We start from the raw sequence: 26826 nt of genomic DNA on the forward strand, positions 1-26826 counted from the left end.
ATTGTTACACGCAACATATTTACACCAAACTAGATATGTTTCTGTATTAAGACTCTACACAGCGTTCCTTTTGTATTCTACATACATTTAGCAGCATTGAAAACACTGATAAATCTTATTAGCCGTAACTCATGGAGTAACGGCAACTTGCAGTGTTCAGCAGAGTCCACTTAACATCCAGATCCTGAGTGTCCATCGACATGTCGTAGTGTCTTAAATCAGTAGTCTAAATCTTGAAAACCACATGCCAGTTTTCCCTTCCAGAAGTTCATGTCTGTTTAAAGACACAAGTTTTCTCTGTTGGAAAATCCATAGGGATTTGAGGTCTCTGTGTGCTTGTTTTGTCACATTAAAAATCTCCACGTACAGCAGTCAATGAAGCATTTGAGGTGTAACAAGGTCGTTTGGGCAAGCGCATTCTTCAAAGGTGTTTCCACATGGTTTCAGGTCCATTTGATTGACTGACAATAGAAGAAATGATAAAAACAGTAGCATTGACGGGAGTGGAAAATGGCTCATGAGTTATGATTATTCTAGCCTGAGTAATTCAAAGTTTCTGTCTCTATACTCAACCCTTTTTTGAGTGATGGCTTTCCTTGGGTTGCTGTCTTGTGTTTATAAGTGTGCTTTAACCAAAGCGATATTCAGTATCGCTAAGATTTAGGGAAAGCGTTTCTAATCCAGATCAAGGCACAAACGTTTCACATCTGACATATTTATCATCATTCATTTGATTCATCATCATTCATTCATAATTTCATAAATGAGATGAATGCCACTACAATGTCATAATTGCTTTCAAGAGCAGAGGCTGTGTCAATGAATTTATCATTTATAAACTGTATATAATTTAGTGTGTATACATTTTTCATAAGCTGATGGGGATTAGCGTTGAAGCTAATGAGTAACACGTTACACTTCCTACTAAAAAGTAGGAAAATCCCAAATGACTTGAAGGCAGCAAATATTCCAGAGAAATCCCGTACACATGGGTGAGAAACAATGGAGAAACGGTTGCGGCAGTGGCGAGCCAGACAGGAGAGTGTGAGTACAAACAGTCCTAGATAGCACAGCAGACTAGTTCAAGTCACACAAGCCCATTGCTAAGGCTGCGCACGATAGCTATGCAACAACGGTGCTCTGTCAGCGCTCTCTGTACACAATAAGGCCAAACGAAATCACTTTAACCGAGGCAAGGAAAACAAGTGATGTGTTTGTGAAAGGCGAGAAGGATGAATGTCAGTGGATCAGGAGGGATATTAACACCCTATAGCATGCCAATCGCTTGTCTGTTGACACAAGTTCCTGTAAATAACATCCTCTCCTGAGGCTGAAATGGAAACGACTAGAGGCTGAAATTGAAATCTGTAGACACACCGACTCTCTTTATTGGTACTTCACTTATGCAACTGTCTTCTCTGCTATTTAGCAAGGTAAAGTTTTGGAGTATGACTAAGCAGTCTGTTATTAAGCCTGCTACAAAATCGAGGAAAACAACTATTGAGTGTACGTGATCTTTTGTGTGTATTCTCTTTATATCAGTGTCTTCCTGTAGTATTATGCCATACAAATAAGCTAAAGATCTTATAAAAAGTTGGATATACATAGATATTCTTTTTTATTTACAAAGCCTGTTGAAACAGGCAGTTATGGCAGGACATATCAAACGATTGTTATTTTTTTTAAATGCATATGGCATTTAAGTTAATATAATAGTCAGAAGTATGTGGTTTTAGCTGGGACTATCTCATTCTAGAAAGCATTAGATTGAACAAAAAAAATACATAAAATAGACCAAGTGAGTCATCAATATTTATCACACTCTCCTTCGAAGCACATGTAAATAATATTACACATGCCACATATTTTCATTTGCGTAATATTAGCCGACTTCGTCCTTCTCTCACTAAGAGCAGCACAGCAATTCTAATTCATGCGTTGGTCACTTCACGAATTGACTACTGTAATGCTCTTCTCTCTGGTCTTCATACAAAACTTCATCGTAAACTTCAACTGGTTCAAAACTCAATGGCACGTGTCCTGTCTAGGACTTCTTTACGCGAGCACATCACTCCAATTCTTCAACAATTACATTGGCTTCCAGTTAAGTACCGTATTGATTTTAAAATTCTGCTTCTCACATTTAAGGCTTTACATAATTTGGCTCCCCCGTATCTCACTGATCTTTTAAACATTTATACTCCTTCTCGTTCTTTGAGATCGTCTCACTCTATTTCCCTTGTGTCACCACGTATTCGCTTAACTACAATGGGAGCGAGAACTTTTAGTTTTGTGGCGCCTCGGCTGTGGAATTCGCTTCCCCCCAACATACGGAATTGTGACAGTCTTCAAATTTTTAAATCCCGTCTTGAAACTTATCTTTGTACTCAGGCTTATGTGTGAATTGCAGTTTTCCTTTCTTTGTGTGATGGATGTAATTATGCTGTAAATTTTATAATTTAATTTTTTATTGTTATTATTTCACTGGTTTGCTGTAAGGTGTCCTTGGGTGTTCAGAAAGGCGCCTTTCAATAAAATGAATTATTATTATTTTTTTTATTTTTTTTTTTTTGGAAGGGAAAGGCTGTGAATTTATAATTTGTATATCTGCTAAAAAAACTATTCTGCCAGCTTATTGGAGGAGCATTAGCATTTATTTATTGACTTAATTAACAGACTACAGTTAAAATTATATCAAGTACTTTCCATGTACTTTAGCGTGTTAGTCAACACATCAAATTAAGTGTTATTTTAAAGCATGACAAAAGATTATTAAAACATGATTTAAAATGTACTTTAAAGTAAACCTTTTAATTTGACATGTTTGAAGTGTACTTTAAAAATTTACAGTACAGACCAAAAGTTTGGACACACCTTCTCATTCAAAGAGTTTTCTTTATTTTCATGACTATGAAAATTGTAGATTCACACTGAAGGCATCAAAACTATGAATTAACACATGTGGAATTATATATGGAATTATATACATAACAAAAAAGTGTGAAACAACTGAAAATATGTCATATTGTAGGTTCTTCAAAGTAGCCACCTTTTGCTTTGATCACTGCTTTGCACACTCTTGGCATTCTCTTGATGAGCTTCAAGAGGTAGTCACCTGAAATGGTCTTCCAACAGTCTTGAAGGAGTTCCCCGAGAGATGTTTAGCACTTGTTGGCCCTGTTGCCTTCTGTCTGCGGTCCAGCTCACCCCTAAACCATCTCGATTGGGTTCAGGTCCGGTGACTGTGGAGGCCAGGTCATCTGGCGCAGCACCCCATCACTCTCCTTCTTGGTCAAATAGCCCTTGATGCCTTCAGTGTGATTCTACAATTTTCATGAAAATAAAGAAAACTCTTTGAATGAGAAGGTGTGTCCAAACTTTTGGTCTGTACTGTATATACCTAAATGTGCTAAGAAACAGTTATGAAAGTGTTGGCTTTTTAAGTAAACTTAAGTGCCATTTTTATAACAAGAATATGTTAAAAACATTTTTAAGATTTGATGTACAGTACAGGTGCGCATTCAATTAAAATTAAGTGCACTTCTTTTTCACAAGGGTAAATGCTTTTAAAATAAGTGAAACCTTGGCTTTTCCTTCAATCCTTCAAAAAAAAAAAAATAAGCAAGTACTTGTTAAGCAAGTACAGTCCTGTTTTTATGTGTTTTTATGTAACATCTGTGCAGTGCACAGTCAAAACACAAGATGTGCCTTTCCTGTTAGTGTTAGCAAGAGAAATCTCATCTGATCTGAATGGCATTTTGTTATTGTGGCACTCTACTCAATTGCTGGCAAGGATTAAAAGTGGATTATCACTTCAGTGTGTGGGAGAAGGTGCATGCATATGCACGTGCGTATCAGTGCGTTTGCGATTACAAGCCTAAAAATGTATGCGTAGTGGTTACAGGTCGTTTGAGCGTCTATGCGAGAGTGTGTGGGCTGAATTATGCGTTTAAAGTCTGTTTTTGCGGGGGAACTGGAGTATGGCGCCCATGGCCCTGCCTCGAAACGCTACAATAAGATTAACGAGTGCTTGCCGTGCCACATGCTGCTGTTCCTGCTCTTCTGCCTGAGCGCTGACACCTAAAACCCTGACCCAGAGAAGAGGGCAACTGTTGTGTCTACATGGGTATGCGTGACTGTCAGTATGCATGTTTTATCTTTTACACGTATTATAATTTTTTGCAAGAGGTTTCAGATGCGGAATAGGTTTTGATGGATGATTACAAACTAAAGACTTGGAAGTAATGTGCACTGATGAACAGTACATAATAAGTGTTTTAGGAAAGTAAATAGGGTCAATTTGATCATAAATATGATATTTCAAGGAAACTGATTTCACAAGTAAACAACAGTGATCTGACAGTGTTCAAAGAATCATGCCTCTTTGTTCGTTTCCTTAATTATTTGAAGGGAAAGGATGTATTCTTATACATTCATCAAATTTGACACAGATTTTCAATGACACTCTATTGCTACACAGACGCCAAGACAAGCAGGACAGAACATACACTAGTGTATTTGGCCTACATTGGTTAGCCAATCAACCTATACAGCTGGATAGCAAGCAGACGCATTGAGAACTGTGTGTGTGTGTGTTTGTGTGTGTGTGTGTGTGTGTGTGTGTGTGTGTGTGTGTGTGTGTGTGTGTGTGTGTGTGTGCGTGCGTGTGTGACACTAATCTGTTAATCTTGTTAAAGCCATTGCAGCCTGTGCCCCAACTTCCAGCACATGAAATAAAGAAAGGACAACTTGATAACCAACAGCTGTTGATTCTTAATGTTTGATTCGCCCATCACAAACACACACACACACACTCCCACTGAAATGCTCTTTGTTGGATGGTTTCTGTTCCAGTTTCTCTCAAACTAAATGTCATAAAGGTAGAGGAACTGAAATGTTAAGTAAAGGAATCATAACTATTTTTGAAAAAGGTTGGTTTGACAACAACGCAACTAATAAACTAATATGCAGATTGAAAGTCTATCCCTTCCTTTTGATGTTGATCCTTAAATTATGACTATATTTAATTTTTAAGATAGGGAAATTGAATGAGAAAGAACAAAGTTGGGAACGCCCTTTGTGTACACACACACAAAAAAAGGGTTTGTAGTGACATGACAGAAAAATCATTTTGAGTTCCACAAACAACCTTTTACTGAACAATTTACAAACAAACCATTGTTTCTCATTATAAATAACATTTTTATAACCTGAAGAACCTTTTTCCACTTTACACTCTTAAAAAAGGTGTTTTTGCAGTGATGCCATAGAACAGCGGTGTCCAAGCTTGTTCCTGGAGGACCACTGTCCTGCAGAATTTAGCTCCAAATGTCTGAAACAGCAAATCAAAGTGTGTTGGCCCTCAAGGAGCAGGAATGAACATCTCTGATAAAGACAAACCATTTTTGGTTCGTAAACACCAAAAAGACTGTGTAGTTCAACAGTTCGACCAGCACCAAACCAACATACACCAGCCTGGACATTCTCACAGATCTAAGCTGATGTATTCAGCAGAAATATGTTACTTCTGTGTCTTGCAGAATGGTCAAAAACAAGGCTCATAATGTTAGGTGACAAGGCATATGAGGGGGGCCAGAATGATGGAATGACGGTGTGAGATGTTGAAGCTGTCACATTTGCGAAGATTCGCCTCATCCTTCTTTTCACCGATCCAGAACTCTAGCATAGTCCTGCAAAGCGCAACCTCCTTCGCTCTTCAGATCGGCAAAGACCTGCGTGAAGAAGTGTGGGTCTGCGTTGATGCGCAGCATCTTGGCACTGGTGATGTCAATAATGGCTAGGCAACGGTCCCAGAATGCCTCTTTAGCCGCCTCCACCAGGAAGGGCTTGAGCGGGTATGAGATCTCATTCCCCATGTAGGAGTACGACAGGTACAGGCAGGTAAGGAGAATTGTTTGGAGATCATGCTCTGAAGACACCACGTCACCATCCACCACATCACGGCACAGCATGTACACAAACAGCACGTTGGCCGGCGTCACGAAGGCCTGGTCCTGCCAGCCCTGGAGCAAGAGTGAGCGGTCCACAGCACGGAGCCACAGGACCGGATCGGCAGGGGAAAGATGCTTGAGCCGATAGCAGCGGCTACACAGGAACTCGCCCAGGCAGCGGAGCAGCTCGCTGGTCGAGGCCTGGACGATCACACGCTTAGGTGAGGAGGTGCATGTAGGTGCGATCTTCTTAACAGTGGAAATCTGCTGCGGTTTGCCGTATCCCACACCCAGCCCTACGCCCAGACCCAGACCTGCAGGACCATCATAGCTAGTGAGATTGGCACAGGAGAGAGACTTCTTCACATTTTCACGGTTGAGGTGCAATACCGCATCCTTCTGGTAGATGTTATTGTTGTTGAGAGGAGCCCCGACGGCCCCTTGACCTCCAGAATAGGCTTTTTTCGACTCGCCCCGCTTTTTGGTGGAGGCCACCAGGCGTTTCCAGGTGAGAGCGGGGAGGAAGATGGAGTGGCCGCGTTTGAGGTTGCGGTCCTTTTGAGTGTTCAGCGAGCGGCTGCTCAGGCTTGGGTAATGGCTTAGAGAACTGGGCCGGTTATCATAATAACCAGGTTTTCGAGAACCCGGAGAGAGCGACAGTATGGTACCCATGAGTCCACTGAGGTGCTGAAGAGACCAGTTGTGTGCGTTGATGTGGCTCAAAACCAAAGTGCTTGTGCCTCACTGTTTGAAATCTGGAAGGTCAAGACTGTGCTGATGAGGAGCATGGAAGAGTTCCTGAGAAGAGTGTATTTAGAGCATTATAATAAATAAGTGACAACTTTAAATGATAGTTAATAAATGTAAATTCATAGATATAAAGAGAAAAGCCTCTGGCATGTATTGTTTTGGGTAAAACAAATGAACTAACAATTAAAACTTTTTGCAACATTTATATTGGTAATATCCATTTATAATTATACAGTACTGGTTCTTAAACTTACTTATTTATTCATTCATTCACTCACATATGTATGTATTTGTTGCCTTTAAGTGCTATTTTGCTTAAGAGAAAAATATATGAACACATTTCCTTTTTATATTTTTGTCAAGGATGTATGCTACTTGTAAGTAATTATTTATCAACATGTAAAACAATGACAAATATATTAATGATTATCTGTCACTATTTCACTCTGTTAAATAAGTCTTTTTGTCACATTTACCATGTTAACTCGAATAGTTCCCACAAAAATGAAAATTCTGGGTAACACTTACAATAAACTTCTATTAGTTAATACTGGTTAATGCAAATTAAAATCCTGCCATCATTTATTCTGTGTCATATTGTTTCAAGCCTTTCTTTTTATCTGTGGAACACTGAAAAAAAGTTATATAGTGGCGTGTTCAAGTAAAAAAAATAAAAAAAAATTAAATATGCATAAAAATGTCATAAAGGTTTGAAAAAAGTGGTGCATACAACAAATTATATTCTGAGACTTCTAAAGTCATGCAATAGTTTCATGTGAAAAAAGTATATAAATATGTTTAAATTTAAACATTCCGAATCTTAAAGAAATGTAATTCATGATACTTGTCCTTTGATATTCTCAGTGTAATTATAATATTTTACGGAGAAGTAATATTTGAGTTGTGAATGATTCACTCTTGAGACTGTTCTTTTCAATGAATCAGTGAATTTAATGACAAGTTCACAAAATTGTTCTGAATTATTTGTTCACAGATCTAACTGATCCGTTCGACTCACTGATGACAGCTCATTGGAGGTGAATATAAAAATTATATAGTGACTTAAATTTCAGTCTGTTCAAATAGCTAGTTGTATATGAACTAAATTTGCTAATGTTTGCAACTAGATCATTTTATTTTATATTTGTGTCTGTTTTGAAGCTTGAAATACTGAGAGTCCACATTAATTTCAAATGCATTGAAAACACAGTTTGAACCGCACAATACTAAAATTCCTCCACAGAAGAAAGTCAGAGGGTTTGGAACAACATGAAAGTGCTAAACCAAAATTTGCTTTCCAAATACTTCAAAATGTTCATCTTCTCACTCAAATTGTATAATTTTTTAATGAAAATTGCATTTAATTATGAAAACAGAAGCATTTTCACCACTGATCTCAGGCTTTTTTTTTTTGTTGTTGTTGTTGTTGTTGCATAGAGTAGTGCTGTAACAATTTTGTAGAAATCGTATTATTTTACTCATTATAACTGAGTTCCTTTAGAGACCAGGTCAAAATCTGACCCATTTAACTTGGACTGGGTCATCAGAACCACTAGCAGACATGTATCATTCAAAACCCTACAACGGCACTCAAATAACCAGTTTTATTGCAGTGGCAACTTTACTAACTAACTTTTTTTAAGTATGCAAGTACCTTAATTGGAATTCCATTTTAACATTTTGTTTTTGTTTTTTAAGAAAAGTGACTGCACTCTTTAGGTTACCGTGGTCGTCTTCCATGAGGGTAGTGCTCTGCTCAAATGTTCGGGGGCGCGCATCAGTTCAACCCTGCGCCTTCACTGCGTCCCGCACCTCACACACAAGCGCGTGCGCTCGAACGCATTAATGTTTGCATTAAATCCTTCCTTTAACGAAAAATCGGACAACAGACTTAACTTGAGCGCATCCAACAGGATCTCTTCTCTGTGTCTGCTCGAGTTACAAACAAAGTCCCTGATGTCGTTCCTGCTTAAATGTGTCCATTATCCAGAAACGCTGCTCGTGAAGTGTCCTCATTTGGAAGCGAATGAACTTGAACGGGAGGATTTACACCATATCAAACTTTCATGACAAAGCAGTTCCATCCCTCATAGTCCGGTTTATGAACTTTGCACAAACAGCTGATGTGGTTCGAGCATATTTAGGCTGGTTACAATATCAAAAATCTATATAAGACGCACTTGAGCACATAAGCATGAGGGTATGCTGACAGCAGGAGGAGTTTGTGCTCTGGTCCTCTGTGCTGCACATCACTGTGTTCAGCAGAAGCTCCTCCTCACGACATGTGACGCGCCGCTAATATCATCCCTTTCACTGCACACATTAGCTCTGTACACACACAGCAGCACATGCTCAGGATTCAGACACAAATTTGACAAACATTTGGATAGTTAAATCACACTTAATATGTTTTACTTCCATTTGAATTTATAATAAAATCTCAGATGGCATCTACAAACAAACCTTTGTTGGAGTCAGCATTAATTAATTAATTAATTTATTCGTTCATTTATAACTTTCTGTTAGTGAACGTATCTTGAAATATGTGTACTGTATCACACCATAAAAAAGAACCTTTTCATATTCTTGAATGATTTCTGAAGGATCGTGACACTGAAGACTGGATTAATGATGCTGATAATTCATCTTTGCATCACATGAATAAATTACATTTTAAAATATGTTCAAACTGGAAAAATGTTTTTTTTTTTTTAATATTGTATTTCCTATCAAATAAGTGCAGTCTTGGTGAGCACTTACAGTAACAGCGTAACTTGGAGTTGATATGATCACACAAGCACAAGAGCTGTTATATCACTTGATTACAAAACAGCTTAGCAAATTCAACAAAGTGTTGCACAGAAGTGATTTGGATGCCGAGTATAAGAGTTTTTTCTCAGAGCTGACATTTTTACCATTTAATGGTGACAGCACATGCTTTCCTTCAGCGTAAAAAGGATTTATGACCAGGGGATCAATAAAGAGAAATTAATATTTGCGCAGTGTGTCAAACACTGAAAATACATGAAAGGTGCAATTTGCAATGATAAAGGGTCTGTGAATATAATCTCTCTATATAGTCTCTCTGTTGGTCCACAAACCAAATTTCCAGCCATTTCTCCTCCTGGTGGTGATGGATCGACTGGATGCGTGTGTGTGTGTGTGTGTGTGTGTGTGTGTGTGTGTGTGTGTGTGAGAGAGAGAGAGAGAGAGAGAGAGAGAGAGAGAGAGAGAGAGAGAGAGAGAGAGAGAGAAGAACATAGTAGGGTGAAAAGTGGACTTTATTATAATGTCATTAAAATTAATTAAATTAAAAGCAGTACACTAATTTTGATGTGCTAAAATGCTAACACATATGTAAAGTACAGGGGTTTTAAACACTGACTGAACCTTAGTTTGCACTATGGCAAGACAGTGACACAGTTGTGACCACTGAATTTGCAATCTTAAAGCAGCAAACAAACTCTGAAAGAGATGCTGTTGATGCTGTTTTTGTTTTTGTTGGTTTGTATTTTACATTCAGTTGTATGCTGCCCTCTAGTGGTCAAATGCAAGAAAGTCTAAAAGACTGTGGGCTGTGACTTTGATTTGAACTCCGCTGGTAGAAGACCCTACTTTCTCTGCTCTAAAAAGGTGAAATTACAACTGACATCAAATAGCATTACAATTTCTTATTATTGAAACTGTATGAGAAAACATTAGTTGTTTTTGAAAATCTGTTGAAGTTTCAAGTTCCCCTCTGTTTGATTTGCTGTTTTGGGCACTTTGAAACTTGCTCTCTGTCCAAACAATTGGATAATTTCCTTCTGTTGACCATTATGTAAAGAAAAAAGATTTTCCCACTTACAAACCAATAGAACAGAATTTGTGTTTTTCATGGCACAGAATTCTAGGATGAATAGTGGTATCTGCACACTTCATTAGGTAAAGGAACATATTTTATAATCTACAGTTTATTTTGAAATCTGGGACACTCTTTTAGAGAAGCTTCTATCACTGAAATTTATGCAGTTGAAGCCTGTTTGACCAAAAGTCAAAGCATGAATGAATAACAGAGTAAACGAATGAGAGAGGAGAAAAAAAGACATTAGTATATAAAGTTCCCATCTTTATATGCTACATATTAAAGGGCCATAGAAATTGAATGTAGGTCTATACACTGCCACAGTTTGTGTAATCTTTGTGGGTCCAGCTAAAGTATGTGAAAGTGATTTTGTAGTTCTTTTAAACAAATTGCTTTTTAGAATGTTGTATATGAAATTTAAATAAGATAATCTGTTGATTCACAAATCAAATGTATTTGCTTATACTGCTGCGGCTCCTAATACCACACCATTTCTAATCACCAAATGGTTCCCCATCGAGGGAGAGACGATGCGTCGATAACGCTTTGGGAACGCATTCTGCGTGAGTGCGTCTGAAGCATCCATGTCAACTAGTCCAATGGCGAGAGTGAGCGTCAGGAGTGACGTCACGACCAGGAATTGATAAAAACCCCAACCGAAGCAACCGGTGTTAGCTTTCTGTGCCTCAGCAAGCGATCTGTGTCAAACCTGTCTGTCATATTTACTGTTGTCTTGTTCAAAGTTTATATATCATGGCGAAGCAACTATTCAAACCGTGTGCTTCTCCCTGCCCGCGTTATTTAACGGGTGGGGATACACACGAGCTTTGTGTAGTTTGTTTGGGAGTGGAGCATGCGTTATCAGCCTTCGAGGAGACTGATTGCCCGAATTGTGAGAAGGTTTCGCTTCGCATGCTCCGCTCCCGCTTGTCACTCTTTGATGAGAAGAGCGGCGAGCCTCGCGCTCCTCAGGGTGCAGGACAGGCCCGGTTCTACGGGGGTGCTTGAGGGTGCTAAGCACCCTCAAATAAAAGTGAAAGCACCCTCAAATGAAAAATTATTAATAGCACACATAAACGAGATTTTGCCGAAAATAAAACAGACGGATTTCACACTCTTGCCTATAATAGGATAGCCTACACAAAATAAATAAATTAATAAAATTAAACAAATATATATATATATATTAAATAAATTATTTCGTTATGCTTTCATGTTTAATGCATTGACACCTTTTATGGAATTTAGAAAATTACATTTCATGTAGTGTGCAACATAGATCTAAGAGAACAAAAACATCCTGCAAAGTTTTAAATACGAAAGTTCACCGTATAAAAATGTATTGTCTCTCAAAATTAAAAGTCGACTCATTTTAGTGAGATTTTATTCCAACGAGTCTTTTCGGCGTGACGACAAATTATCTGCCCCGCCCACTTATTGCGCGCGCACTGCGCAGACACCAGGGAAAACGTAAAAACATTCAAAATACCTCAGCTGATAAACATCATGTCGACAAGACGCGCTGTGTTCTGTGACCTTTTTTTTCCACTGCCCAGGGACAAGCATGTGAAGAGTCAGTGGCTACAGTTCATATTTACTAACACAGAAGTTTAGCCCGAACCTCGCGTCATTTTAATGACGTTTCTCCAACATAATGTTCTCCAACATAAATGCTTTCAAGTCTGGATTCGCAAGCCGTTTGAAGGAAGGTTACAGTACTGAATATTGGTTGGGGTTTGTGTTAGTAAAGTTACGTGTGTTTATGTTCAAGTTAGGTTGGATGTTCTTGGTACATTTTCTGCCTTGTTATGTAAAAATGTGTCTCTCACCGTCATGGAGAGAGACTTGTGTAAGGCAGTGACTTTTGGCCATTCTAGGAGTGTTCAATTGAAGTTGAAGCCGGTTACAACAAGGGTATCACCACAGTGTAGGTAGACTATGTGTGGCATGTTTTAATGTTTTGCAAAGTGAAGATTGCTGCTTGTTTACATGCTATTCTATAATTTACTGCCAGATCTTATATTGTTTAACACAACATAACAGCAATTACAGTAGTATTGTTGTATACAACATCCCCAATTTTGAGATACTATGTTTCAGACTGATGACTGAGCTATTTCCTACGATTATGTAAGCAGCACCCTCACTATATTCAGAAGCACCCTCAGTGATTTGGTTCTAGAACCGGGCCTGGTGCAGGACCCGCTTCTGCCGAGGCAGAATGGAGAATGCATTCCTGGGGTTCGCAAATGGATCTCTCAGCGGGGTTGGAGACGGGTCCGAGGGCTCTTTCTCCTCCCTTACCTGGGAGATCAATAGCTCAAACTCCGGTGTCGGAAGCCCGCCCCGCGGCTTCTTCCGCCCGGGGGGAGAGCTCATTGCTTCGTTGCTCTAGCTCCGAGGAGTTAGATGTAACGGGCAGTGAAGGTGACACAATCAGGGGGGAAGAGGATTCGCCATCTCTTTCCCCAGCATATGAGGAGTTTGTTGATGTATTAACACGAGCTGTAGATAAGTTACATATATCTTGGCCATCTGATAAACAGAGCGCTCGTCCTAAAAAGCAAATTAGACGAGCGTTTTCTGTCTTTTAAAACATCTCCTACATCACGGGGTCTCCCTTTTTTCCCTGATCTTCACAGTGAGCTGTCTAGATCGTGGAATAAGCCATATTCATCACGTCTTTTCAGCCCTCAAGTGCGCATTTATTCTGATATAAGAGGGCTGAAAGAAAATGGTTATGAAGTGATGCCCCGGGCGGAACAGATGCTCGCGAGCTATCTTTCCCCTGGTTCAGCGTCATCTATTAAGAACCCGACTTTGCCCACGAAGCCTTTAAAGATCACATCTAATTTAGTGGGTAAAGCTTACACAGCAGCAGGTCAGGCTGGAGCTTGCCTTCACTCGATGGCTTTGCTTCAGGCTTATCAGGCTGAGCTGCTGGGGGAGTTAGATAACAGTGAGGGAGTCAGCCGTGACGAAATTCGCGAACTTCGTCGGGCTACGGATTTATCTCTCAGGGCGACTAAAGAAACAGCACGTGCTATTGGTAGATCTATGGCTGCTTTGGTTTCTACAGAAAGACACCTTTGGCTTAATCTTTCAGATATTAAAGATAAAGATAGATCTTTTCTTTTAGACGCTCCCATTTCTCATGAAGGTCTGTTTGGTGATGCTGTGAATGAAGTGGTTGAAAGATTTCAAGAAAATAAAAAGCAATCTGAAGCTTTTAAAAGTTTTCTCCCTCGCCGATCTAATCCTGATGCTGCTGGGCGTGCAAGGCAGCCCCAGCCTTCATGCTCCTCATATCGTGTTTTTCAAAAAGAGAGTGTTGCGTCTCGCGCTTGTGGAAGATTTTTTATTAGTAAGATTTTAATTAAACAAGTATATAATCAATGTGAATCTAGCCATTTTTGTTGCTAGTTATTACTCCATTATAATCTTATAGGTAATAGAAAGCTACATGCTGGAATGTACAAAACTGAGGAGAAACATATGGTCAGACATACATACAGGGCCTTTGTTTAGAATAAATCAAGCAGGGGGCCTCTCCTCTCTAGGGAGGTATTAAAATTGTAATCATAAGGAAAAGTTTGACTATGTGGAACCGCCCCATTTAGTGTATTTAAGGGTGATACCAAATAACATTCGGGAGATCTCCTTGCAAGGACTCTCGGCTTTATTTTCTGTAAAATAAAGTCTTTTCTTCTGAGAGAAAAATCCCTGACTGAGTGTGATTCTTCGGAGAACTGGCAGACGACACCACACGCTCCTCCTCAAAAATCACGGGGACCGAGCCAGCACTCACAGCCAAAGCAATCTAAGCAGAAGCCGGATCTGAGGACCGTTCTTCTCGCTAAGAAAGCTTCGGCTCAGAAGAAAAGGTCCTGACGCCAAATGGGTCAGACCTGTGAGGGCAGCCCCAATCGAGACGGTGCGGTGTACACCTCAGTATACGGTGCCCGTCCGGTCTCAGTGCTCTCACGGGGCCGTCCTGCCAACCCCGCCACCCTTGGTGCCTCGGGGCGCAGCGGTCTCCAGCGGGTCTCTGGCGCTGTATCTCTCAGACGCTGCGTCGGGCTCGCTCCCTCTGAGGGGGGTTCAAGAGCAGTTAGCTCGGGTGGTTCCTGCGTTTCGGCTTCAGGTCCCCGCACTAGCTGTTCAAATTACACCAGAGGCCAGCCTCGAGAGGCTGGTTCCCTTAGTAGAGTGTCTGACAGAATGGAGAAGTCTGCCGAATATATCTCAATGGGTCCTGCAGATAGTAGAGAAGGGTTACAGAATCCAGTTCGGTTCTCGTCCCCCTCGCTACAACGGGGTGTTGCTCACAGTAGTGCATCCCGAGCAGCCTCTGGTCATGGAGCAAGAAGTGAAATCTCTTTTAGCGAAAAATGCTATAGAGCAGGTGTATCCTCCCGACAGGGCATCGGGTTTTTACAGCCATTATTTCATTGTTCCAAAAAAGGATGGAGGGCTGCGTCCCATTTTAGATCTTCGTTTGTTGAATTGTACAGTTCAGAAATTAAAATTCAAGATGCTGACACTCAAACAGATCCGAGGACTGGTTCGTCACGATAGACCTAAAAGATGCGTACTTCCATATCTCCATCCTCCCTCAGCACAGGAAGTTCCTAAGGTTTTCTTTCGGGGGCAAAGAATACCAGTATCGGGTACTTCCCTTCGGTCTAGCTCTCTCACCCCGCACATTCACGAAATGCGTAGATGAAGCTCTGGCCCCGCTCAGGCAGCAGGGCATACGTATTCTGAATTACTTGGACGACTGGTTGATTTTAGCGGAATCAAAACAGTTGGCGGTTCGGCATCGAGATGTCGTCCTCGCTCATATGCAGAAGTTGGGTTTGAGGCTCAATACCAAGAAGAGTGTGCTATCTCCATTACAGAGGACCACTTTTCTTGGGGTGGTATGGGATTCGGTCACGATGCGAGCCGCTCTTTCGCCCGCTCGTGTAGCCAACATCCTCACAGCCACATCAGAGCTAAAGCTAGGCCAGTCACGCACTGTAAAACAGTTCGAGAGATTGTTGGGTCTCATGGCAGCAGCGTCCAATGTGATCCCCTTTGGCCTGCTGGGCATGAGACCTTTACAGTGGTGGCTCAGGACCAGAGGGTTCTCCCCGAGGGGAAACCCACTTCGTACGATCAAGATCACGCGGCGGTGTCTCCGCGCCTTGGTCATATGGAGAGAACACTGGTTCCTGTCCCAGGGTCCGGTATTGGGAGCTCTTTGTCGTCGGGTTACCATCTCGACAGATGCTTCCCTTACCGGCTGGGGAGCGGTAATGGAAGGCCGCTCAGCTCAGGGTCTGTGGGAGAGCCATCATCACTCTTGGCACATCAACTGCCTGGAGATGATGGCGGTCTTCAAAGCGTTGAGGCACCTGCCAGACCTGAGGGACCATCATGTGCTGGTCCACACAGACAATACATCGGTGGTCTCTTACATCAACCGTCAGGGGGGTCTGCGCTCGCGCCCACTCTGCAAATTAGCGCGCCAGATCCTCCTGTGGTCCCTGGGGAAATTACGCTCTCTGAGGGCAATGTATATACCAGGGACTCAGAATATTGGAGCAGACACCCTGTCGAGGCAGGTGCTGAGCTCATATGGGAATCTTATGGCCAAGCAAAAGTGGATCTGTTTGCGTCTCAGTACACGACGCACTGTCCACTATGGTTCTCCCTTACTCATCCAGCCCCCCTGGGGTTGGACGCTATGGTACAGACGTGGCTGAGGCTGCGTCTATACGCCTTTCCCCCTGTTGCTCTGCTCCCAGGAGTTCTGGAGAGAGTCCGCCAGGACGGAGTAAGTCTACTTCTCGTAGCTCCACACTGGCCGAGTCGAATCTGGTTTGCGGACCTGATTCATCTCCTCGACGGTCCTCCCTTGGAGATCCCGATCAGGAAAGACCTTCTATCTCAGGCCGGGGGCACTATATTTCACCCCCGGCCAGAGATTTGGAAGCTTTGGGTGTGGCCTCTGAGGGGGCGGAACTCATAGAGAGTGGTCTCTCAACTGAGGTTGTGGAGACCATTCTTAGCTCCAGAGCTCCAGCTACGAGGAAACTTTATAGACTCAAATGGAATGTTTTTTCTTCTTGGTGTTACCAACATCAGTGTGACCCCGCCCACTGCTCTGTTGGCTCAGTTCTTGAGTTTTTGCAAGACCGCTTCACTTCTGGTCTATGTCCATCCACCTTAAAAGTTTACGTGGCGGCCATTTCGGCTTTCCACGCCCCAGTGGGTGGTGCATCTCTGGGTCGTGACCCTCTTATCTCTCGTTTCCTTTGTGGCACCTTGAGGCTGAGACCTGCAACTCGTACTAGAGTGCCGGCCTGGGACCTGGATATAGTTTTAGAAGGCCTATCTAGGGCTCCTTTTGAACCCCTAGATTTTGTCTCTGAGAAGTTTCTTTCGTTTAAGACTACTTTTCTCCTTGCTATTTTGTCCCTAAAAAGAGTCGGAGACCTTCAGGCTCTCTCGGTTTCTCCCACCTGCCTTGAATTTGCACCTGGGATGGTCAAAGCATTTCTCTACCCTAAGCAGGGATACGTCCCTAAGGTACCGACCGTTGTTCCGAGACCTATTGTTCTGCAGGCTTTCTGTCCTCCCCCGTTTGCATCATCGGACCAGGAAAAGTCTAACCTCTTGTGCCCGGTGCGAGCATTGGACACTTATGTTCATCGGACTTCTTCTTTTCGGAAATCCGATCAGCTGTTTGTTTGTTTCGGGTCACCTAAGATAGGTCTTCCTGCCACTAAACAGACACTTAGTAAGTGGATAGTTGGGGATATCCTTCTTGCCTATGAGTCTTCTGACCTACCGTGCCCTTTGGGGGTCAGAGCTCATTCTACTAGGAGTATGGCGGCCTCTAGAGCCTTATTATCTGGGGCCTCTCTTCAGGATGTTTGCGATGCGGCAGGCTGGTCCTCGCCACTCACATTCGTCAGGTTTTATAGCCTAGACCTGGACGCTACTCCCGGGTCTCAGGTTTTTAATTCTTGAGCCATTGGTTTTTCTGGCTGACACTCAGGCACTTGTAATATGGCGGTTTGGGTATTCTCGTTCCCAAAGCGTTATCGACGCATCGTCTCTCCCTCGATGGGGAACGTCTCGGTTACGTCTGTAACCTCGGTTCCCCGAGAAGGGAACGAGACGATGCGTCTCCCTGCCATACTTCCTTCGTTCCTGTGATCGACTTGCTTCGGCACTGTCGAAGCTAACACCGGTTGCTCCGGTTGGGGTTTTTATCAATTCCTGGTCGTGACGTCACTCCTGACGCTCACTCTCGCCATTGGACTAGTTGACATGGATGCTTCAGACGCACTCACGCAGAATGCGTTCCCAAAGCGTTATCGACGCATCGTCTCGTTCCCTTCTCGGGGAACCGAGGTTACAGACGTAACCGAGACGTTTATGTCTTTGCTAAAGCATTTTTGTAAATTCCCTTATTTATTTTCTTCAGTAAATTCTTGCAGCAACACTGCATGGCAAATAAGTACAGCCCTGTCCATGGTACTGAAATGAACAAAACTTCACAATTAGTCTCTTTGGATGAAAGAGGCTTTGTAAGGAACGGGATGGGAAAATTACTGAAATACTGAATCAAGACATTTATGGGGGTTTACAATGAAACACGACTATGCATATTTTTCATGGACAAACTTATTTTATTGCAATCCGTCAAATTCGCAGTCAACTTATTTAGTCTTTAGAACATTTATTCCATTAGCTTTATATTTGAAGGGGTTTGTTAAGCAAACAATTTTCCTATACCACACCACAATACTCGTGTTGGTGCACAATGCAAACTTGTGCTGTGTAGTTTATAATTTTGTTTTAGAATTTCACAAGATTTCTTTTGAAAAACTAATTTCAATCACTATCTCTTCCTACCACTTCAAACACACATACACAATCACACAGTTAGATGTAGCTTCTTGAGATGAGGAGATGCTTATGTCCTCACATTCATCTGCTTCTGGTACAGAATAAAATCATCTGGGATGGAATCTGTGCAATATACAAAAAGTGAGTCAATCTGAGACACCCAAACACTGAATTTGAGCTGCATACAAAAACAAAGACAACTGTCAAATTGACCCTCAGATACTTCTCAAATTATGCTACTTACCATTGCATCTATAGCTGATATTAAACCATATGACGTTCTCCTGAGAGAAACAGAAGACGCCCAGCCGCCCTCCTCTCATAGTTGTGTCAATCACGACTCCTGAATCTGCCACTAGGGCTGTACCTTCATACAATCTCAATCTACAGCACAAATATAGAGAATCCAGTCATAAAATGTTCTCCAAGATTTAGTAGTAACAGATAAACATTGCATGTATTGTGTATCTCTTAAAGTCAGAATAGCTCTCACCGTATGTAGCCCACCTGTGGACGGTGAGTGAGGTGCCAGCGATAGGACATTCTGTCCTTCCAGCCCACATTTCTTGGGTCGTTCCAGAGCAAAGTATCTTCCCCTGGTGTGTCTCCTGTGTGCCACAGGGCATTACGCAGATACTCACCAGGACCTGTCCGAGACTTCACTGTCTGGATGAGCGAGATGGCACAATTGTTTTTAGCATTGAAACCACTATTGAAACCAGCATATTAGAATGATTCCTGAAGGATCATGTGACACTGAAGACTGGAGTAATGATGCTGAAAATTCAGCTTTGATCACAGGAATAAATTACATTTTAAATGACTCGATCCCATTATTTTCCTCCAGATTCCTGTCTCACATTCTTAAAAAGTGCTACACATTGTACTTTTCCTTTATTCACTGCTTTATTCACCTATCACAATATTCAATTCAATTCAATTCAAGTTTATTTGTATAGCGCTTTTTACAATACAAATCGTTACAAAGCAACTTTACAGAAAATTATGTTTCTACAATATTTAGTAATAGCTTGTAAGTGGTGACTGTCAGTTTGTGCACGTATGACAGGATTTGTATAAAAGTTTATACAAGACGTAGTCAGCCAGATGATGAACATTATTAATATTATTAATAATTAATAATTATTATATGATGCAGTCACACTTGTAGCAATATTTGTTAGTTCTGTTGTTGATTCAGGGTTAGCATCATCTGGGGTCCTCTGAGGGGTCAGCATCATCTCTTCTCAGGTGTTCTGGATCCAGACTGGAGCTTGTGTAAATCTTGTGGCAAAACATAGAAACAAATAGAGACATCATTAGCATAGCTGCTGTTCCAACAAAGTAAAATTAATTAGTTTAACCCAAGCTAAAGAATAAGAATGCACATTTGATCAGATACAACTATACTCACAATTGAAGATACATTATTCAATTGCTTGGCGAAAGAGATGTGTTTTTAATCTAGATTTAAACAGAGAGAGTGTGTCTGAACCCCGAACATTATCAGGAAGGCTATTCCAGAGTTTGGGAGCCAAATGTGAAAAAGCTCTACCTCCTTTAGTGGACTTTGCTATCCTAGGAACTACCAAAAGTCCAGCGTTTTGTGACCTTAGGGAGCGTGATGGATTGTAGCATGGTAGAAGGCTAGTTAGGTACGCAGGAGCTAAACCTTACAGGTAAGTAATGATAATTTGTAACTGATACGGAACTTAATAGGTAGCCAGTGCAGAGACTGTTAAATTGGGGTAATATGATCATATTTTCTTGACCTGGTAAGGACTCTAGCCGCTGCATTTTGGACTACCTGTAGCTTGTTTATTGAAGAAGCAGGACAACCACCTAGAAGTGCATTACAATAGTCCAGTCTAGAGGTCATGAATGCATGAACTAGCTTTTCTGCATCAGAAACAGACAACATGTTTCGTAGCTTGGCAATGTTTCTAAGGTGGAAGAATGCAGTTTTTTGTAACATTGGAAATATGATTTTCAAAAGACAAGTTGCTGTCTAATATAACACCCAGATTTTTGACTGTAGAGGAAGTAACAATACATCCGTCTAGTTGCAGATTGTAATCTAAAAGATTCTGTGTAGTGTTTTTTGGTCCAATAATTAATATCTCTGTCTTATCCGAATTTAATTGGAGAAAATTATTTGTCATGCAATCTTTTACATTTTTAACATACTCTGTTAGCTTAGATAATTTAGAGGTTTCATCTGGTCTCGTTGAGATATATAGCTGAGTATCATCAGCATAACAGTGGAAGCTAATTCTGTATTTTCTAATAATATTACCAAGGGGCAACATGTATATTGAAAATAGAAGGGGACCTAGGACGGATCCTTGTGGCACTCCATATTTTACTGATGATAAATGAGATGACTCCCCATTTAAGTAAACAAAATGGTAGCGATCGGACAGGTAGGATCTAAACCCTATTAGAGCCTGCCCTTGAATACCTGTATAGTTTTGTAATCGATCTATGAGTATGTCATGATCTATGGTGTCGAATGCAGCACTAAGATAAAGTAAAACTAGAAATGAGATGCAGCCTTGATCTGACGCAAGAAGCAGGTCATTTGTAATTTTAACAAGTGCAGTTTCTGTGCTATGGTGGGGCCTGAAACCTGACTGAAATTCTTCATACAGATCATTTTTGTGCAGGAAGGTGCTCAATTGAGCAGACACAACTTTTTCAAAAATTTTAGACATAGTTCGAGCTGCATTCGGTGCATTCTGGGTCGAGAATGACTGTCTGGAACGCCCTGAAATCTGTCATAGTGACCTCTGCACGCATCACGACAGGTACGTGTCGTGTGTGTGCCTCTGGGAAATGTAGGAGCAAAGGAAATAAAGTCTATCCACAGAGTGCACATCTACACAGAAAGAAGGCTTCAGAAACATATGGGGTTTCTCAGCAGTTCCACTTAGACCGTTAATGTCTCTGTTTTACAGTTTTAAAGAGGAACCGAGGCTGTGCGGCACATCAGTAAACATGACAGATGTCCTCAGGGAGACAATGAAAGATCAAACACCAACAGAGCTATACTATATGGACAAAAGTATTTGATACAGCTGACCATTACATCAACAGGGACTTTAATGACATTGCATAGTTAGATATTATTATAGAGCTGCTTCTGACCTTTGCATCTGTAACAGGTTTCACTCTTCTGGTAAGTTTTTTTTTCTACATGATTTTGAGTGCTTCTGTGGGAATTTTAGTCCATTCATCCAGTAGAGCATATGTCATAGGAGGAGGCCACACTCCGTGTGGAGTGGGCCCTCACCCCCAGGGGGCACAGCTCGCCTTGGGAATGGTAAGCCAAGGCGATGGCATCCACTATCCAGTGGGCCAACCTCTGCTTAGAGACAGCCTTCCCCTTCTGCTGACCTCCAAAGCAGACCAGGAGCTGCTCAGAGCTTCTAAAGCTCTGGGTGCGGTCCACGTATACGCAAAGCGCTCTTACGGGACACAGCGACGCCAAGACTGGATCTGCCTCCTCCAGGGGCAGCTCTTGCAGGTTCACCACCTGGTCTCGGAAGGGAGTGGTGGGAACCTTGGGCACGTATCCAGGCCGGGGTCTCAGGACAATGTGAGAGTAGGCCGGCCCGAACACAAGGCACTCTTCACTTACCGAAAATGCTTGGAGGTCTTGAAGTCTGGGTACAGGTTTCCAGGTCTAACTCCAGATGTCATTAACGACTTCCTTCAAAAAGAGCTTCAGAGCAGCTGTCTTGACATCACTCAACACCGTCACACTTAATTTGGTTCAAGAAAAATCCTTCATCTGTTTTCTGAGGATGCAGAGGAGCTTTAGGGTCTAATCCTCACCTGTTAAGTGTGTGTGTGTGTGTGTGTGTGAGAGAGAGAGAGTCACTGACCCTCTCTGAAGGTTGAGAGAGGGCTCATTCTCCGGTTTCCTGAGCTGAATGATGTTCTTACTGAGTTGGGAGATGCAGTCTTTGGCAGTAGCTCACTTTAATGGCTCTCTGTATCACATGACCAGGGAAGCCTGATGTGATTCTGGCAGAATTTAGGTTCAGCTGTAAACTCACCTGTAGGGCTTCTACATGGGTTGGTGATTTTGTGAACTATAAGAGGAGCAGCAGCAAACTTGGCATAGGCCTTAAAGAGCAAAAGAAAAAAACATGTCATTAACTCGTTCATGCCAAGCTACACTTCATGCCCGGGGCATCCGAGATGTACGTGACTTTGTCTCTTCAGTAGAACACAAACAAAGATTTTTAACACAAACTGTTGAAGTCTGTCATTATAAATTGCTTCTGTACATAAGCGATACGCATGAGCAGAGTTTGAGTCTTTGGCAAAGAATGGCCAAGAGCATGAGAATGAGGAACAAAAGGTGACCTTCAGACAGAAAGTACCCTAGCATGAAGTGCTGGGACGTCTACGTAGATTATAAAATCTAGCAGAGTGGACGTTGAGTTCCAACCGGCCGGCACACAAATTTCTGCGATAGTGATACCGCTAGAACATGCCCAGGAAAAAAAGAGACTGCTCTCGTTGAATGGGCTCTCACTCCAATTGGGCATTGCCAACGGGATGGTTCCTCTGGAGGAGACCATTCCAGACCCAGCTCATCCACTGTACTGGAGAGAACGCGGGTGAGTTCGGCGTCCATCCTGTGTTTCATTCGGCTGGGCTCGGACGGCGTCGATGTCGCTGTGTCCGTCATCAGCATGTAAAGGGGCTCTGCATGAGCTGAAATGACGAACTGACATTTGAAAAAATGCCAAGAAAAAGATCTTTTAGATAAATTAGCCCTTTTTTTTCTCTTACTCACTGGATGGCCGCGGGGAAGCGAAGGATGTGCAGCGGGATAAGTCAACGGCGAGCAGTTCAGCGGAGATCAGCGCAGAATGGTCGTCGCTGAAAACGAAGAAATCTGAATGCCTGTGACGAAGCGGCCAATATATAGCCAGAGGCCCCGCCCATTCTGGCGGGCTTTGGCGGGCTTCGCTGCCATAGGTCCGTGCAGCACCACTGCCGAGCCATTGGTTTCTTTCTATAACACTGCACGAACCAATGGACGTGCAGTTTCACTGCATGATTGAATAAGTCTTCAGTTCAGGAGAAAAAATGAGTTTTTCCTATAGCATCTTTGACGCAGTACGAGTGAAGTATTAAAAGGGAACTCCCTTTCCCAGCATTTGCTTATACACCATTACTCTACTCAACCGAAATGGTAACTGGAGACTCTTGCCTCTTGTTATGTTTCAGGTAGACGACAGAGGAAAGCCTCCAACATTGCAAAAACCTCTGCAGCCTCCATTGTTTCTACCACCAGAGCTGATTTTTTTTTAATGATTTATAGAAAATATGACAAATGAAGACATTTTTTTTTCAAGGCAATCCAACAAAAATGTGAGCTACTTTATTGACAATCAATAATTTACATTAACTTAACTGTACCTTTTTAGTTTATTTAGTACACTGAGTGTACACAAACAAAGACAAGTGATAATAGACACACATGGCCACTACAGATTATTATTGTTGTCTTCTTTAAACAAACAAACAAACAATGGGACTTTTAGTAGTAAACTACTAGTACTGGGACTTTTAGATGTGAACACTCAGCATTTCTGCTTGTAAGGGGGTCAGAGAAACAGCAAGACATTTTCTTTTGCCATCCCCAAAGCAGTAGTTCAAGCAAAAATGAAAATTTGCTGAAAATCAGGCCATCCAAGATTTAGATAGATCACCATTGGATCCTCTGCAGTGAATGGGTGCTGTCAGAATGAGAGTCCAAACTGTTTTTTTTTTTCTACTATAAACCATCACTTCTGGCCAAAATACAATTGCATAATCCATAATAATGCTGCCTATACTCAAAAAAAAAAAATCCATCAAGTCTCAGTCTCATCAAAAACCACCAACAATTTGTTTTGAGCTGTTTTGTCAAAGGTGCTTGATCTGTGCATATTTCTCCCCTGATTCAGACAAGACAACTTTTTCACTTCAGAAAGCAATATTAAGAATAAAAGACTTTGATTTTAGATGAAAATAGTTTTTCACAATTTTTTTTTTTTTTTTACAAATCTTTCTACACAAGACATTAACTGATGGACTGGAGTGGTGTGGATTATTGTGATGTTTTCATCTAGCCCCTTTCACACTGCACGTCGGACCCAGCAAATTGCCGGAACATTGCCGGGTCGCCTTCTGTGTGAAAGCAAACACATGCACGCACATATTCCGGGTAATCACTGGCAGTGTGAAAGTGCAAAATCTAGCGAGCCGGGAACTATTGCCGGGGCACATTACCCATGTATTTGCCGGAATTGACGGCACCCATTCACTGCAGAAGATCCATTGGTGAGCAAGTGAGGTAATGCTAAAAGCTCCCATGAAGAAACAAACTCTACATTTTGGATGTCCTGAGGCTGAGAACTATATTCCTTATAAGTTGCTTTATTGTTTGTCTGTCATCAGATAGCCTATGTGAAGATGTGGTGTATTTGGACTCATGTTAAGCATTTAAATTTGGTTGAATTTGCCTCTTTCAGTCAAATAAGTGTGAAGTTGTAATTTGCAGCTTGTAAGTGCAGAGAAATGTTTACGTTAACTGAATAGTTCACTCAAAACAAATCTATGTAGGAGAGTTCTGTTATGAGCACATGGTTTTAATTATATATAAATATATAAATATATATATATCGAGAGAGAGAGAGATTATTCCATTTAAAATGCATTTTTTTTTATTAAAAAATGTTAATTTGACTCTTTTTCTTTTTATTCATAGGCACAATTCTATTGGTTTTGTTGTATGCTTGTATGACCAGCAGAGAGAGCCAATGTCACATTACAGTCAACCCGACAGTCTTTTTCTTCCAGTGGGAGACGCTGTTGTTGTTATTTTGATCATGGCAGCCGTTACTCATTGAATATCAATCACATGAAGGAGAAGAGTGTTATAACTAAGTTGCAGCAAGACGTACTTTTGGCATTTGAAGAGCTGATTCAGGTTCATCAGCGCATCCTCCGGAACCACACTACTCAAAACAAGTCCTGGCAAATTCTATCCAGCAGTTTTGTGTTTGAATTTCTACCATTACCAGATTTGTTTAATTCCCTATCTAAGAGTGAAAACAAATGATAAATAGATTTGATTATAAGAGATTAATTTGTGAAACCCTTCTACTGAAGTAAAAAGAATCAATGTAATTTCAACATTACATCAAGAAAAAGAAAGAAAAAAGAAACCACAGAATCATTAAATAATAACAGGATGACTGCCATCCAAGCTGAATATAGTTTGAGTTTGAATATATATTATTCTATTTAAAATGCATTATTTTTCATTAAAAAAATATGACCAGCAGAGGGAGCAAATGTTACATTACAGTCAACCTGACAGTCTTTTCTTCCAGTGGGAGACACTGTTGTTCTCTTTCTTGAAATATTTGTCAAGCCTACTCTTAAATTGTCAAACAATTAAAATCTAATTCACATTTCAATCATATTCATGGTAAATGGTCTCCTGGGTCAAAACTAACTGCTCTCCAGTAAACGGAGCAGATGTGTGGAGAAGAAAACATTTTCCCGTGACTTGGGTCTCTGTCATTAGAATCGAGGCAGAGGCCGAAAATATTTGTTATTTAAAAAGTATTCTTTGGACAAGTTGTCCATATATATATATATATATATATATATATATATATATATATATATATATATAGTACAGACCAAAAGTTTGGACACACCTTCTCATTCAAAGAGTTTTCTTTATTTTCATGACTATGAAAATTGTAGATTCACACTGAAGGCATCAAAACTATGAATTAATGTGGAATTATATATGGAATTATATACATAACAAAAAAGTGTGAAAACTGAAAATATGTCATATTCTAGGTTCTTCGAAGTACACTGATAAAAACAACTTGTAGGATTTACTTGATAAAATCATTGTAACAATTTGCACTCAATTTTTCTCAGTAAATTTTACTGCTGTAATATCAAGTACAACTTACATGCCAGTATCAAGTGAAATGTACTTAACTCTAAATGTAACATTTGTGAATACATTAAGTAAATGTTACTTAATTATATTTAACTTAGCAGGTTGTATTTATTAAAATTAAGTAAATTTAATTTTAAAATGTGAAAATATCAAGTAATTTTTATAAATCTGTTATATTTACTGTTATGAATTAAGTAGATTTTAGAATGTCTGTCCATTTCACATTTTGAATTACTTAGTTTAATGAATTTATATTACTCACCATTATTATGTAAATGTTGCTTCTTTTTTTTAAGTGTTACCAAATAAATGTAATAATTTTCTCTGCATCAAATACTTTTCTCACAAATCACAAATAAATACAATAAAGTTGAACAGTTTAT

At 40.9% G+C, this 26826-nt stretch overlaps 2 protein-coding genes across 2 annotated transcripts; both read right to left on the reverse strand.

Moving 5' to 3' along the window:
* Window positions 1-5351: 5351 nt before the first annotated feature.
* LOC132104460 (cyclin-dependent kinase 5 activator 1-like) lies at window positions 5352-6771 on the reverse strand. Its single transcript, XM_059509938.1, has one exon. It carries the CDS (start codon window positions 6621-6623, stop codon window positions 5664-5666), a length of 960 nt encoding a protein of 319 aa, XP_059365921.1. The 5' UTR covers window positions 6624-6771; the 3' UTR covers window positions 5352-5663.
* Window positions 6772-18453: 11682 nt separating this feature from the next.
* LOC132104814 (thrombospondin-3b-like) lies at window positions 18454-23152 on the reverse strand. Its single transcript, XM_059510346.1, has 6 exons — window positions 22997-23152; window positions 22512-22581; window positions 22338-22416; window positions 18944-19159; window positions 18695-18834; window positions 18454-18573 (listed from the first exon to the last, which is right to left on the reverse strand). Exons 1-6 carry the CDS (start codon window positions 23150-23152, stop codon window positions 18518-18520), a joined length of 717 nt encoding a protein of 238 aa, XP_059366329.1. The 3' UTR covers window positions 18454-18517.
* Between the last annotated feature and the right edge of the window lie 3674 nt (window positions 23153-26826).

The sequence above is a fragment of the Carassius carassius genome, chromosome 25 (assembly GCF_963082965.1).
Source record: "Carassius carassius chromosome 25, fCarCar2.1, whole genome shotgun sequence".
Lineage (NCBI taxonomy): Eukaryota > Metazoa > Chordata > Actinopteri > Cypriniformes > Cyprinidae > Carassius > Carassius carassius.

Excerpts from the sequence above, each read along its gene's own strand:
- LOC132104460 (XM_059509938.1), bottom strand. The coding sequence starts at position 6,623 with ATGGGTACCATACTGTCGCTCTCTCCGGGTTCTCGAAAACCTGGTTAT.
- LOC132104814 (XM_059510346.1), bottom strand. The coding sequence starts at position 23,152 with ATGACGGACACAGCGACATCGACGCCGTCCGAGCCCAGCCGAATGAAA. Across the intron at positions 22,582-22,996 it reads GTTGGCAATGCCCAATTGGA|GCCTATGCCAAGTTTGCTGC; the intron begins GTGAGAGCCCAT and ends TTGCTCTTTAAG. Across the intron at positions 18,574-18,694 it reads TATCAGCTATAGATGCAATG|ATTCCATCCCAGATGATTTT; the intron begins GTAAGTAGCATA and ends TATATTGCACAG.